We start from the raw sequence: 15,143 nt of genomic DNA, 5'->3' as shown, positions 1-15,143 counted from the left end.
CACAACAGTTCTTAAGAAGCACAGTTTGTTCTGGCTGGTGAGAGGAGGAATCAGAGAGATTTGAATCCTGAGAAGGACTAGATGTGACATTGCTACCTTTAAGATGGAAAGTTATGTGAGAAGGAATGTGGGAGTCTCTGGGAGCAGAGTGGCCTCTGGCTGACAGATAGCAAGGGAATGGGGACCTCAGACCTATAGCTGCAAGGAACTGGGTTTTTCCAATAACTTGAAAGCACCTGGAAGAAGATTCTTCCCCAGAGGCTCCAGATTACAGCCCGATCCAGCTGACATCTTGATTTCAGCCTATGTGATGCTGAGCAGAGAACCTGGGCAGCCCACTCAGATTTATGATCTGTAGAACTATGAAATTATAAATGGGTGTTGTTTTAAACCACAAGTTTGTGGTAATTTGTTATGCAGTAACAGAAAACTAATACATCTTCTCTTTTGTATTTTCCTACCCTTTTGTCTTTGCAGGCTTCACTCTATTTTTTTCTAATTTATCTTTCAGGCCATTAATTCTCTCTTTAGTTATATCTGATATGCTGTTAAACCCATCCATTAACTTCAAAATTCAATTACTTTATCTTACAGTTCTAGAATTTCTATTATGTTTTTTTTTTTTACTTCTCCACCAAAAATTTTTCATCTTGCCTTTTATCATCCTGAACATAACGTCATAGTTATTTTAAAGTTTGGATCCAATATTGCCAATATCCCCTGTAGATCCGTTTCCTTTCTCTGTTGTTTGTGCTGTTGTCTAATTTCCTTGTCTGTATAGTTATTTTTGATTGTGTGCTAGAGCTCATACTTATAAAACTGTTTGCCATCTAGAAATAAATTGATATGCACTATGATGTTATCTTCCTCTAGAGATAATTTACATCTACTTCTGCTGGGTACCTGGGGACACTAGCAATTTGGGTTCACAAGTTCAAGTTCTCAAATGAGATGATTTGAAGCTGAATGGTAGTACCTGCAAGGGACTCTTCTGGTTCATTCTTACATCTAGGATGCAACCCTTTACTGGTCCCAAATCAAAGCATAGGAAGTTCACTAGGCCTCTTTTAAAGACCCTACACTCAAATCCTGTCTCCAAGCTACATAGACAGTCCAAAACACTACTCAATTTCTCAGTTGCTCATTCCTGAATTTTCAAAATGCCCTAAAGGGAAAGACAGCCCCAAATTCTGGGCTCCCCTCATTAGACTTCTGTCCTTCCACGAATCCTGGCCTAATAATTCTTTACTCACCAATGCACTTTCTATGGACAAATGCTGAACATAAGTGTGGGAGTATGTTGGTAGCTGAATGACACAACTATTTCATAGACACACTTTTAATTAATACCCCTATTTCTAGCCACTCATTTCATCTCCATTTTCTGTATCTATTATCACTATACCCACAGCCTCTGTGGTGCTCTACCACAGACAAGATCTCTTCCTTGTTGCAAATATCTCATAAACTTATTCTCACTTCCTCTACTCTGTTTTATCTGCATCAAGTTTCCAATTACTTTTTATATTTCAGAAACGTGTTAAAAGCTCTCAACCACTGATCACTGTCCTTTTGTTCTCTTTGTTTAGCTGTGTGATCCACCATCTTAAATCAGAAATTTCAAACCACATTTTAGAGGTGAAACTATTAAGGCCCACAAAGACACATGATTTGCCAAGGCCACAAAAACACTACTGCTAGGAGGATCAGAGCTGGATTTAGAGCACAAGTCTCCTGAATCACAGCTGTTCTATGCCTTACATCATACATCTTCTTTATCACAGAAATTTTACTGTAGACATTATGTTTTTATTTATGTTAATATAGAGAAAATAAAACTGTAAGAACAGGCCAACATCCCTGCTTATACAGAACTGGAAGAAGCAAAAAGAAGTGAGAACTCTAATAACCACTTCATTGTAACAGTTTTAACTGTCACTTTGACGTGGTGCCAGATCTAAGGTTAAACACTTTTTTTTAAGTTCAATACTTCACAGAATTGTTTCTGCTGCTATTATGTCAACGAATCAGGTTTGGTAGAAACCCGTGTTGAAACCCTCCACCAGCTAAGCTCAGAGCTTAAAAAACAAAAATTCTCAGCAGATGCCTCCCCCTGGTGGAAATCCTCTGTGTACTCCTTACTCTCCCCCATCCTCGGCCCGGTCCTCCTCATAATAATTATACTGTTAATTGCCCCCTGTTTTCTTCGCTTCATTCAGGACCGATTTGCACAACTCACACGGACACTAGAAGTCCACCAAATGATGCTACAACAATAGCAGCCTCTGACCAGTCCCCCGGACTCGGACCATGCCGACTCGGGCCCCCTCCCCTTACACCACCCTGGTCCAGCAGGAAGTAGCCAGAAAGATGACCTCGCCCCTTTTCCTATATCACAGAGTCAGGAATGTCCGATAGCCTGGGAACTGGCGCCAGGCAAACTGCTCAACCATTGTTTCACTTGCTCAGCCTTGCCTCCCACCCTGTTCTGGGAACGGCCTGCCCCGAGCTTGTAGACTAACTCCCATCCTGCTCTTATCGACTCACATTCCAGAGGCTCCCATGCAGAGCCCCCGCAAGGTCAAACCCTAACAGACAAATCTCAGCTGCAACGGGCAGATATAAAAAAGCACAAACCCCAGCATCGGGCGCGGCTTCTAGGACTCGACCCCCGAGTCTGTGAACCCGCCCGGAGTGTACCCAATAAAGCCTGATCCCTGTTTATTCAGCTGATTGGCTCTCTAGTCTCTTCTCTGTTTTTCGGTGGTGCCCCTGATTCCTTACACTTACTTCCTAATTAAATTTCTAACATTTTTAATGAATAACAAAAACAGAAAGAATAAATCAAAGATAATTGTAGAAACAATTCAAAATTAGGAGTCAAATATTTTATTCTAATTCCAGCTCTTCCATTCAATCCTATACTAGTACCTGCATTTTGGTTTACCTGAACACCTATCCCTAAGACTTTATAAAACTCTGGTTTAAATATAAGATTAACAAGTTTTGTAAACAAGTTTTGCTCCTACTATATTTCTCAAAAATGTAAAAACAGATATGCCCTTGTATTACTTTCCTATTGTTGCTGTAACCAATTACCACAAATTTACTGGTTTAAAACACATATTATCTTATAGCTCTGTAGAATGTGTGTGTGTGAGAGAGAGAGAGAGAGAGAGAGAGAGAGAGAGAGAGAGAGAGAATGTGTTCATGTATCAATCAAGCATTTGGTTCAATGCAAGAGGAGACTCTATTCCAAGCGTGAGCTAAGATCACCTAGGGGACATTTTATAGATGAGGTAAGTCTTGAAAGACCAGGGATAGTAACTCAGCAGACCTGGGGGGTTTCAGAGGAGAATCCAACCTGGAGACACAGTGGGACAGAGGTGATGGATGCCAGGAAAAACCTGTCATATCTGCAGGGAAGGGATCACTAAAGAGGAAATGTTATCTGGAAGTTAAGGCTTGATGACAGGGACACTCAGGCCCTTCTATCACTGATGGGGAAGAAAGGGGTTTGACTGGCACCAGTCAGAGTTTCTTGCTCTATCCAAACAGCAGGATGAGGTAACAAACCCTCTTCTTGTACCACGTACAGAATACTTTTCTTACAAGAAACTTAAAGCATAATGCTAATATCTAAGATGCTACACAAAATAGAGCCACAAAAAAAGTCCTCAGAAAACGTGGGGGTAAGTACCATGGGAAAGGTTTCTGTCATATCAACCCAAGGACTACCATTCCCACTGCTGCAGCTCAGCAGGGCGACAAAGCCTCCAGACCAGAAGGCAGGCAAGGAGCAGTTAACCAGGTCTCCACAGCCAGCACAGGCTCTAGGAGAAAACTGCAATAAGGTAATTAATCAGACACCATAGATGATCTCCAACCATCTATGACCAACTTCTGTGATGGCACTTCATCAAAAGGCCAAAACATGAAACATTAGAAAAGGAAATATCAATAATCTGAATCAAGTTAACTAACCTTTCCCATTTATCCAGTAAAGTAAACTAAATGAAAGTATTTTTATTTGGTAATGAATAAATGGTTTGGGTTACAAAATTAAGTAAATTAATGACATTAGAGATCATGACTGCTAGCTGTGCGTGTGTTCATGAAGAGCTGCCTTAATCAATTCAATCTAATGACTTCTTTTGTGAGCAGAAAAGAGCAAAACACAAATTTTGACCTTTCCTTAGAATCAAAACTCAGGCTATGAAAATGGAGATTTCCAAAAGATAAGATATAGGATGGTGTTAAAATTTTAGTCTCTACATACTTCTTTTTTCCTATCTTTCTGTATGTGAGATAAAAGCTGCTCCTACAGATACTAATAAAATTGTCATAAAATCATTTAAATAAAGTATTAAGAGTTGCCTGGCTGGTATGACTCAGTGGTTGAGCGTCGACCCATGCACCAAGAGGTCACCGGTTTGATTCTTGGTCAGGGTACATGCCCAGGTTGTGGGCCCAATCCCCAGTGGGGGGCATGTAGGAGGCACCCAATCAATGTTCTCTTCCATCCTCTCTCTCTCTCCCTTCTTCTCTCTCTAAAAATGAATAAAGCAAAAACAATTAAGAAAGTGAAATTACTATTAACATTTTGTCAATGTATAACTTAAGCTACTACAAGAAAATTACAACATAGTTTATGCATAATATAACATGAAAATATTATTATATATAATATTATACTATTAGGGAATAAATATCCATTAAAAATGACAAATATCCTTACTTTAAGGCACCTTCATTTACTTTTTAAAAAAAATAATTTTTATGGAGGTGAGATTCATAGACATAAAATTAACCATTTTAAAGTGAACAATTCAGTGACATTTAGTACATTCACAATGTTTGCAATCATCATATCTATGTAATTTCAATAGATTTTCATCACCCCAAAAGGAAACTCCATACCCATTAAGCAGTTGTTCCCCATTCCTCTTTCCCCCTTGCCTCTGTTAACTACCAATCTGTGTCTGTCCCTATGGATATTTTACGTATTTCACATAAATGAACTCATATACTACCTTTCATGTCTGGCTTCTTTCACTTAACATGTTTTTGAGGATCATCCATGTTGTAGCATGTATCAGTACTTCATTCCTTTTTATGAATAACATTCCATGTATGTATGTTACATAATTTGTTTATACATTCATCCATTAATAGACATTTGGGCTATTTCCACCTTTTGGCTATTGCAAATAGTACTGCTATAAACATTTGTGTACAAGTCTTCATTTGAACATGTTTTTAATTCTTTTGGGTATTTATCTAGGATTATTTAATGGGTCATATGGGTCTATGTTTAACCCATTGAAAAACCTCAAAATGTTTTCCATAAGTGACTGCACCATTTTACGTTCTCACCAGCAATGTACAGGGTTCTAATTTCTTCACATCCTTGTCAACATTTGTTATTTTCGGTTTTGATTATGGTCATCTTGATGAGTGTGAAGTGGTAGTTTTGATTTACATTTCCCAAATGACCAGTGCTGAGCATCCTTTCATATGCTTTTTGGCCATTTGTGCATCTTCTTTGGGGAAAAGTCTATTTAAATCCTTTGCCCGTCTCTTTAAATTGTGTGGTGTTTGTTGTTGTTGAGTTGTAAAAGTTCTTTATATAATCTGGATACTAGATTCTTATCAGATATATTCCATTTCGTAGGGTTTTGTTTTTTTTTTTCATTCATTTGATAGTTCCCTTTGATACACAATTTGATAAAGTCCATTTTTTTTTTCTTTTGTTCATACTTGTAATGTCATTTCTAAAGATCCAAAGTCATGAAGTTTTCCTCTAAGAGTTTTATGGTTTTAGCTCTTATATTTAGGTCATTGATCTATTTTGAGTTAACTTTTTATACAGTATGAGGTAGGAGTCCAGCTTCTTTTGCATGTGGATATTCAGTTGTCCCAGCACTATTTCTTGAAGAAACTGTTCTTTCCCCATTGATTAATCTCAGGGCCCTTTCTGAAATTTGGGCCATAGATGTATGAGTTTATTTCTGTACTCTCAGCTTTTAAATATTAAAAATAAATTAATAACTTTCCATCCTATAATTCTACCACTGCTTTTCCCAGACAAGGTTTAGTTTATAATGGCATATTAGAAACTCTTATTTCAAAATTAGAATTTTAAGTAAGAAATACACATACAAAATTTCATTACTAATAATTCTTAAAAAAAAAAAAAAGGATGAGAAGTAGCATATGCGAACTGAAAATCAAAACCAATCTCTGCAAAACAGTATTTTATAAAGTAGCATGTGAGTTTATTGTTATTGAAGTCATGTATAATGACATCATTAATTTTAACTGCCTACCCTTTATACAGCCTTCTGTTTTATAATTAATTATGAGCTTCTAGCCCTGACCGGTTTGGCTCAGCGGTTAGAGTGTCAGCCTGCAGTCCAGAGAGACCCGGGTTTGGTTCCCACTAAGGGCACATACCTTGGTTGCAGTTTGTCCCCGGCCCTGATTGGTCGTGCGGGTGGCAACCACTTGATGTGTCCCTTTCACATTGATGTTTTTCTCTCTCTCTCTCTCTCCCTCCCTCCCACTCTATCTGAACAAAAAATGGAAAAATGTTCTCGGGTGAGGATAAAAAAAATAAACAATTATGAGCTTCTAGTCAGTCTTATAATATAGGTATTACATTAAATGTTCTTCTTTTTTTTTTTTAATCCTCACCCGAGGACATTTTTCCATTTTTTGGTCAGATAGAGCGGGAGGGAGAGAGAGGAAGAGAGAGAGAGAGAAACATCGATGTGAAGGGACACATCGAGTGGCTGCCACCCGCACGACCAACCAGGGCCGGGGACAAACTGCAACCGAGGTACGTGCCCTTAGTGGGAACCGAACCCGTGTCTCTCTGTACCGCAGGTCGACACTCCAACCGCTGAGCCAAACCGGCCAGGGCACATTAAATGTTCTTGATATCGTCTTGTGGAATTACCTGTGTCAAATTACTGTCCAATGCCAAATAAGGGATGAATTTTACATCAAATGACTGTTTTACCATCTAAAACTTTTTATTAACATCAAAGTGTCCTAATAGGAACCAACCATTGACTTTATAACTTTTCTTAGCACATTGGATTTAAGTACCAGTATAGCATGTTATCATTTGGAAGTTAAGATCACCACTATTTTAGACACAGTTGGGCATTCTTTCCAAACTGCCCCTTCTGCATTATTTTGCCTAGGAAGCTCTGAACTGCCATCTCCTCTTAGCTTGCGGGCCTTCAGCCACCTAGTACTAAGAAAACAACTGACTTCCCTGATCACAAATCTCCACAACAGAGGATCAGTTATAAATGCTGGTGAAAATTCTCTAAACCAAAAGTCTCTAAAGAAAACGAACTCCCCTACCACAATATCCAAAAGTTCTCTTTCATCTTGAACCCCCTGCTACTTACTATAAACACTGGGTGTTTAGCTTTATCACACTTTCTTTTAGATGCAAAGACAGTTTTGTTTTTACTGACCAAAGAAAGAAAAAAGTTTTGCCCAGAAAACTAAGGGATAAGAAGTTCAGGAAGTGCTGATAACGGTAGTCTAGAAAATATGTGAAAAACTTTACCTTTAGCTGGCCAGTGATGTCGCGGCAGCTGACTGTCTTACCATGCAAGAGACTAAGGTTCAGGGTCAGACCAAGGGTTCTGACGTTCTGGGCTGGACACATAGTTGAAGTGAGACACCAAGGAAGAGACGGCCAGCCCAACCCCTCACACAGCATCCCTTCCTGGTTAATCCATGGGGTGATAATGACACTGACTGGCCTCATCCTGCCAATGAAGGGCAAAGCACTGCAATGATGGTGCCTAGAAATGAATAGGAGTGATTGGGAATAAAAGGGGGGGGGGGGGAGTGGGAGGAAAGGTGGCCAGGATGAAGAAATGAATAAAACTCCAAATTTCTGTTACAACTCACTGTCATACGTACTACTCTAATATCATAATGAGAGGGGGGAAAGAAAGAAAGAAAGAAAGAAAAGAAACAGAGAAAAAACTTGCTATCTATTTAATTTATGTAGCAATCTAAGAATTTGGGTTTGTATCCTATAATCTGACTACATAAAGATAGAGCAAGAGGTTAATTCAATAAACCTATAGCAAAGAAAAGAGTATTTTCATCATCAGCATTTCTAAATTCTGATGATTTAACTTTATTTACTTCATTTTCATTACAAAACAACTCAATCCATGCTATTGAAATAGATGGTACTTACCAAACAATTCCTTGGGCTCCAGAGCCAATTGGTTTCAGCTGCTGGTAACACTTAAGGACAGTGAAAGTTGAGTCTGCCACTTGCACACTGTAAAATTGACTATCACATTTACTGTCACTCATGATGTAGTGTCATATAAGATTCCAAAGGCTGTACAGTTGTCAGATTCCTTGAAAAAAAAATTAATATGCATTCTTACTGAAATTACATATATAGTGAACTTAATAGTGTTTCAAGTTCATTGGTATACAAGACAACATGGCTGTAAGTTCATAAACTCAGTTTGATCAAGTTCTGAACTTAAGCAACATGTGAAAAATGCAATGGTACAAGACCATTATAAAAGGAAGAAAATTTGAGGCCCTGCATGACCACATTTTACAGGATTGGATTAGAAAATAACCCCTTTTGGAGAAAAAAAATTGCACATTTTTTCTAGCAGTGAATAGACTATGTCACTACATGATTCTCATCAGCTTGCTTCCTGTAGGACTGGCTTACAAGCTGTCTCAACCAGCAAGAAGGCACTGTTTCAAATAATCACATCAACGATTTCCACAGAAAAATAAATGGACCAGTCTTCTTTAAGTCCACAAATGCAGGTTAAAGTGACAAACCAGAAAACAAGTCCTGTGTCAAAGTGGTAGAAAAGGGGCAAGTTAAATAACTTCCAGCCAGGTTGGAGGCCTGGTGACATGGGTGTGTTGTGCATGCCCATGCATGTGCTGCTGCCTGGTGAGAGTGGTCCTGGAGCCAGCCCATCTTCCCGCACCCCACATCTCTAGTGGGCAATCAATAACATAGACACCATTATGTTCATTTGTGAGGTATGAGAATAACCTGGCAGCCTCAGAGCAGCCTTCCCAGGCTTTGGGCAGAGGCTGAGATGCCCATCTGAAGGAGTTTACATGACTTCATACAGAAAACAAGTGCACAGAAAATTGTCAGGTAGCTATACTTATTTACATGCTTCCCTGGCTCTTGTTTGACAATGTTTACTGACAAGTCAGCAAGCTATTTAAGTTAGTCTTTAAAAAAAAAAAGTAAAAAGCCAACCGTTAAATCATATAGGTTATAAACATTTTTATACTGTTTAAATTAAACACAGAATTTAGCCCTGGCCAGTTTTCTCAGTGGTTAGATCACTGACCCGTGGACCAAAGAGTCGCGGGTTCGATTCCAGCCAAGGCCACGTTCTTCGGTTGTGGTTCATCCCCGGCCCTGGTTGGGTCACACGGGAGGCAACAGATCAATGTGTCTCTCTCACATCGATGTTTCTCTCTCTCTCCCCCACCCCCTTCCACTCTATCTAAAGATAAATGGAAAAAATATCCTCAGGTGAGGGTTAAAAAAAAACACACACAATTTAAATTTTAGTCTACACCACCAGCAAATCCCTGCCTGTTTGTTCTATCATCTAATATTTATTGTCTATTCACTGAGTTTTTTGGAATGATTATTTGTATTTCAACACAGTGATGTCTAGAATTTCCATTGAACATGGAGATAAATTGATTAATAAAAAGCCTAAACAAAAAATTTAAATAAAAGGAATAGTTTCTCCAACTGACCACTGCTTTTTCACTGTTCTCAGGGCAATGGCTGAGGCATAGCTGTCAGTACCACCAGCCACTGCAAATGAGAGCCACATACTCTGCCAAGGCATGCATGCCTCAGGAAGGCCAGCACTGCATGACATGAACTATCACACTGCTCATGACACTACAGCATGATGATCAGCCCCATGTTACACTTTGCTAAATGGCCTGACCAAGTCATGCTGCTATAAGGAGGGGACCTGATGTTCCAGGAGGGTGGGGACAGATCTGTTTTGGTCACCCTGGCATCCCACATTCATAGGACAGGAGGAAAGGGAGAGCCTGGCCCCTGGGACAACTAGGGCATTCAATAGACCTTTGTTGATCTAACCCTTAATACATCATCTAATGATTTCCTCACAATGCTGCTCCTTTTTACTGACATCTGAAAAAACATCCTTTTCTAAAGATTAATTTATTTATAGACAATTCTACTCAACATTTATGGGGTGCCTTTGTACAAGAACGTGACAAGTCATGTAGGAGATATACAGCAGCATCTAGGAACCAGTCTTGAAGCAGCATGTAGTTCACGGCTTGGGAGAGAAGTATGAGGAATTCATCTGTTATCTATATTGTAATACAAGTTATAATGAGGTAAGGGCCATAAGAAAAATGTAAACAAAGAGGTCCTACCCATGGGCAGTATAGAAGACAAGAAAAACTTCCTGGAGAAGGTGGCATCTGACCTGGACTGTTTTGCCAGAGACGGACAGTAGAGGCAAGAGCTCAAGCTGACTGCTCAAACATGGTGAATTGCTCAGCTGGGCAAGTGGGGTACTAACACAAAGGATGAGAAACAGGCTTGGCAAAAAGGTGGGTAGCCACTACAACCTGATGTTTCTTTGCCATATTGTCATACATCAGCAATGCTGATCATTCATAGAGCATGTCCCGAGCACTACTGTGGGCGAGGTTTGTGCCTGGGCAGTTGGTGTGAAAGCGCATACTGCACATGCACTCAGAAAGAGACCCAAAACCAGGAAAGTCCTAACCCCAGAAAGATGGAGAAGGTTTGGGGTGCAGGGAAGAAAAATAGCATGTGCAGAGGGCTGGAGGTACCTCTGAGCATGCCAAATCATTTGAGATTTAGTTTTTCTGGATAATAGGGGAAAGAAGCTGGAGAGAGAAAATGAGGCCAGATCACCACAGGCCCAGAAAGAGCTGGGAGCTGCCTGGGCCTGGGCCTGGGCCTGAGGGCTATGGAGCCATCAAAGTCTATGAGGCACGTGCACTGACCTGCTTTTCAGTTTATTTGGGAAGCTCAGTAAGAGGTGGATTTGAGTGGGCAGGATTGAAGACGAAGAAATGTGGCAAAAATGACTGAATCATGGCAGGTGGGGGAAAAGAGATGTATAGTTTGGAGGAAGAATGTACACAACTTGCTGCCCTGAGGAGACAGGAGAAATGAAGGTGAAGCATCTGGAGGTAGGCAGGAGACTCATGCGGAGCCAGCGAGTTCAGCTTTGGAATATGAAGTACTTTGGAGTTTTAAGTGCCTAAGGAACAAGCAGCAATGATAAGCACAGGCTCCTAATACACTCCAGGAGCCACTGCTCCCTTCTATTCCAGCTGGACAAATGGCTGCCCAACTAGAGACAACATCTGGTTGCTTTCCTGGTAGCCAGGTGTGGCCAGATGACCAACTTTTGGCTAATGAGATGTGAGTTGAAGTAACATATGCTACCTTCAGATCTCTCTCTCTCTCATTTTTTTTTAACAGAAAGCTGCTTGTTGTCCCATCTATCTTTCTCCCTTGCTGCTGGCTCGGAGATTAGCTGTCACAGACCCAGAGATGGAAGTCACAAGCTAGAGTCCCCGAACAGCCAGCACCCTGAATAATCTAGAGGCACAGAGATGCCCCCCCATTCTGGTCCTCCTGCCCACACTGAGACTGGCAGAAATTAATCTCAACCTTGTTGAGCAAGTTGGGGACTCTCTCTGCTACAGCTTTTGTAAACTATAGTCTGACTGGTACAGTATTACATTAGCTTTTGTGGATTTTTGGAATATATTACATCAGGGGTTCAAGAATTATTAAAATAATTTCATCTCAATATTTAAAATAATTTTAAATTTAAAATCAGTTATGCTTATTAGACAGGAAAACAGTACTTAAGAGAAAACCTGTCAAAGCCACCTTCTCTGTCAAGCCTGGGCCTCTTGAGATCAAGAAAAAGAACCTCCAGACAACCCAAGAAAACATGTAATTTAATTATTAATGTAATCAACCCTGCTTCGATCATTATTTTCACAAAATGGACCTCAATTGGGTTTCACAAAAGTTTACAAATTGGGAATTATAAGAATTCCTCATGAAACCACGTTACAACACACTAAAGCCGTAGTCGCTGCCTTTACATCCCTCCTGGTGGGTGCTGGTTCCTCATCTCACTCCCAACAGTGGGACCTGGTGCCTACCAGGCCAGGAGCTCCTCAAAGGCAGGGAGGCCTATCTTCTCTCTCCTACAGTATTGCTTGACAAACTTAAGGAAATGTCCAAAGCCCACCAATGATCCACTGAAAAAGCTCCTGGGGACACACTCTACTCCTGGGACTCTTCAGACCTGAGTGTGGTGAATGGATGCCTAGAGGGAAGGAGCTGGCATGGCCTTTGCTAAAGGTATCTGGCTCTTGCCCATGGCTTTCCTACTTTCCATGCTGCTTTCCAAATGCTTGATGAATAAAATGCTCTCATCTAAAATCTCTATTTCTCTAAGACTGGGGACTCTTGTAGAATCCCCTCCAAATACTGGAGTAAACTCTACTGATTCTATAGATAAATACTGGTGGGGAGGAACATTTTTACTTGCTTAGAACCTACAGTAAGAAATACATTTAAAAAAATATATCTGCCCTGGCTGGTTTGGCTCAGCGGTTAGAGCGTCAGCCTGCGGTCCAGAGAGACCCAGGTTTGGTTCCCACTGAGGGCACGTACCTAGGTTGCCGTTTGTCCCCAGCCCTAGCTGGGTTGTGCGGGTGGCAACAACTTGATGTGTCCCTTTCACGTCGATGTTTCTCTCTCTCTCTCTCCCCCACTCTATCTGAACAAAAAATGGAAAAATGTCCTTGGGTCAGGATTAAAAAAATATACACACACACATCCAACTCTGGTATTTTCTAAATATAAGCAATTTAGATATTGTAAATATAACACTAAAGCTCTGATTACTTTTTATAAATTAAAAAAATTGCTCTAACTACACAGTTCTCAAAACTTAAAGTGGGAAAACAGTACAGAACATACAGTCCCAGTCTTGTGGGGATGTCACCTGCCATTCACTGAGTTCTCTCAACAAACATTTCCTGAGGGCCTCTTGTGTGCCAAGTATAAGGTAGGGGCTGTTGAGAGCAAGCACTAGCCAGAAGGTCCCTCCCCTCAAACCACCAACAGCATAATTATCATACTGCATCTAAAATGCCCTAGGGGTATGCACAGCCACTTGGCAGGAGCCCAGCAGAGTAGCATGAACAAATGGACAGAGTGTATAAATGAGAGGTGGATGTACAGAAAGGCTTCCTGAAGGAGGCAAAAACTGAAAGCAAATTTGTTCACAGTAGCAACCCAGGTATGAAGAAACTGGTACTTTCATACATACCAGTGAGAAGTATAACTAGTAAAAGATATTTTGGAAGAAAAATAGGTAATATCTCATGAAAATTTCAAATGCACATGACTCTTAACCTGGTAGCTAAGATTCTACAAATGTATTTGACAAATATGTGTACAAATATTCAAAGATGTTTGTGCAAAGATATTTGCAGTACTTCCTGTAACAGGCAAAAACTTAGAAATGACCTAATACATATACTTAGAAAGACTGAACAAATCATAGCATAAAAGTACAATAAAGCCGTTAAAAGCAGGGAATTTGTATATTGATATGGAAGGATGTCTAAAATACATAAAGAAAATAAACCAAATTAAAAAAGAGTGCACATGCCCTGGCCAGTGTGGCTCAGCAGTAAAAGAGTCAGCCACAGACCAAGGAGTCCCAGGTTTGATTCTGGCCAAGGGCATGTACCTCGGTTGCGTTTCGTCCCCAGCCCTGGTTAGGGTTGTGTGGGTGGCAACCAATCGATGTGTCTATCTCACATCAATGTTTCTCTCCTCTCTCTCTTTTCCTCCCTCTCTCCCTCCAGCTCTGTCTGAGGATTAACCAAAAAGTATCCTCAGGTGAGGATTAAAAAAAAAAGAGTGCATATAGTAAATGTCAATCTATGGAGAAATAAACACACACAACATGCTAGTAAGTACAGACACAGTGGGAAATGAGACTTTCACTCTTCCCATTTTAACTTTCTGTTCTGTTTTTCTTTTGGTAGCCATGCACATATTTCACATTAACAAAACTAATTAAACAATTATGAAAATTCGATTTAAAAATGAAAAGCTGCAGAATGGTCACTCTGATATTCATGGGGAGGATGGGTTGGAGACAGATGAGACTGGAGGCAGAAGAGTGGGCAAGGCTCTGAGCTAGCAGTTATAAATGCTCTCCTAAGAGTGTTTGTTGTGCACAGTACTATCTCCACTTTGCAAATGAGAAAATGGCCCAGAGAGCTAGAAAGTAGCATGACCTGGATTTGAATTTAGGTGTGTTTGATTATAATATCTGTGTTCTTCTCAATATACCACTCTAACATTTCTAATTTTAGTTAGAAAGTAGAGTGATGTGTCCAAGGACTGGTTAGCAACAGGCCTGAAAAACACAGGTCTTCATTTTTCATCCTGCTGGCTTCACTCCACCACCTAGACACTTTTTCTTCTGATGAAGATAACTCAGTCACTCACAAACTCAATTAAACATTTGATTACCCTAAGGCTTCGGAATATCCAGGACATGCAATATTTAAATTAACTGATTGCTGTGATTAAAAGCAAATTTTCACATTTACCCTCTGTCCACACGAAGAGAGATCATTCAAATAAAAACCTATACACAAATGCTCATAGTGGATATAATAGCTCAAAACTGGAACATCCAGCCCTGGCCAGTTTTGCTCAGCAGTTAGAGCGTCGGCCTGCGGTCCAGAGGGACCCAGGTTCAGTTCCCACTAAGGGCATACCTCGGTTGCAGTTTGTCCCCGGCCCTGGTTGGTCGTGCAGGTGGCAGCCACTCGATGTGTCCCTTCCACATCAATGTTTCTCTTTCTTTCTCTCTCTCTCTCTCTCTCCCCCCCCCCCCCCCCCCCCACTCTACCTGAACAAAAAATGGAAAAATGTCCTCGGGTGAGGATAAAAACAAACAAACAAAAAACTGGAACATCCAGATGTCAATAGATGAATGGTTAACCAGAGTGCTATG

The 15,143-nt window shown here is 40.4% G+C and overlaps 1 protein-coding gene across 9 annotated transcripts in view; it reads right to left on the bottom strand.

Annotated features, from left to right (window-relative positions):
- MAPK9 (mitogen-activated protein kinase 9) overlaps positions 1 to 15,143 on the bottom strand; it is a 72,900-nt gene that overhangs the window by 43,007 nt on the left and 14,750 nt on the right. For 2 of the 9 annotated variants that reach the window (XR_004956392.1, XM_036239620.1), the window contains exons 1-2: positions 10,275 to 10,387; positions 8,237 to 8,405 (exon numbers count right to left, since the gene is read on the bottom strand). Coding sequence is in view for 7 of the 9 variants with exons in the window: in XM_036239620.1 (XP_036095513.1) it covers positions 8,237 to 8,358 (122 nt within the window). In the remaining 2 variants the exon portion in view is untranslated. Of the gene's footprint in view, positions 1 to 7,588; positions 7,830 to 8,236; positions 8,406 to 10,274; positions 10,390 to 15,143 lie in introns of those variants that run through there. The other 7 variants (XM_036239616.1, XM_036239618.1, XM_036239614.1 and 4 more) reach the window with 6 other exon arrangements.

The sequence above is a fragment of the Molossus molossus genome, unplaced genomic scaffold (assembly GCF_014108415.1).
Source record: "Molossus molossus isolate mMolMol1 unplaced genomic scaffold, mMolMol1.p scaffold_m16_p_4, whole genome shotgun sequence".
Classification (NCBI taxonomy): domain Eukaryota; kingdom Metazoa; phylum Chordata; class Mammalia; order Chiroptera; family Molossidae; genus Molossus; species Molossus molossus.
The sequence above is the reverse complement of the archived record's forward strand: the minus strand, read 5'-3'. Positions and strand labels throughout refer to the sequence as shown.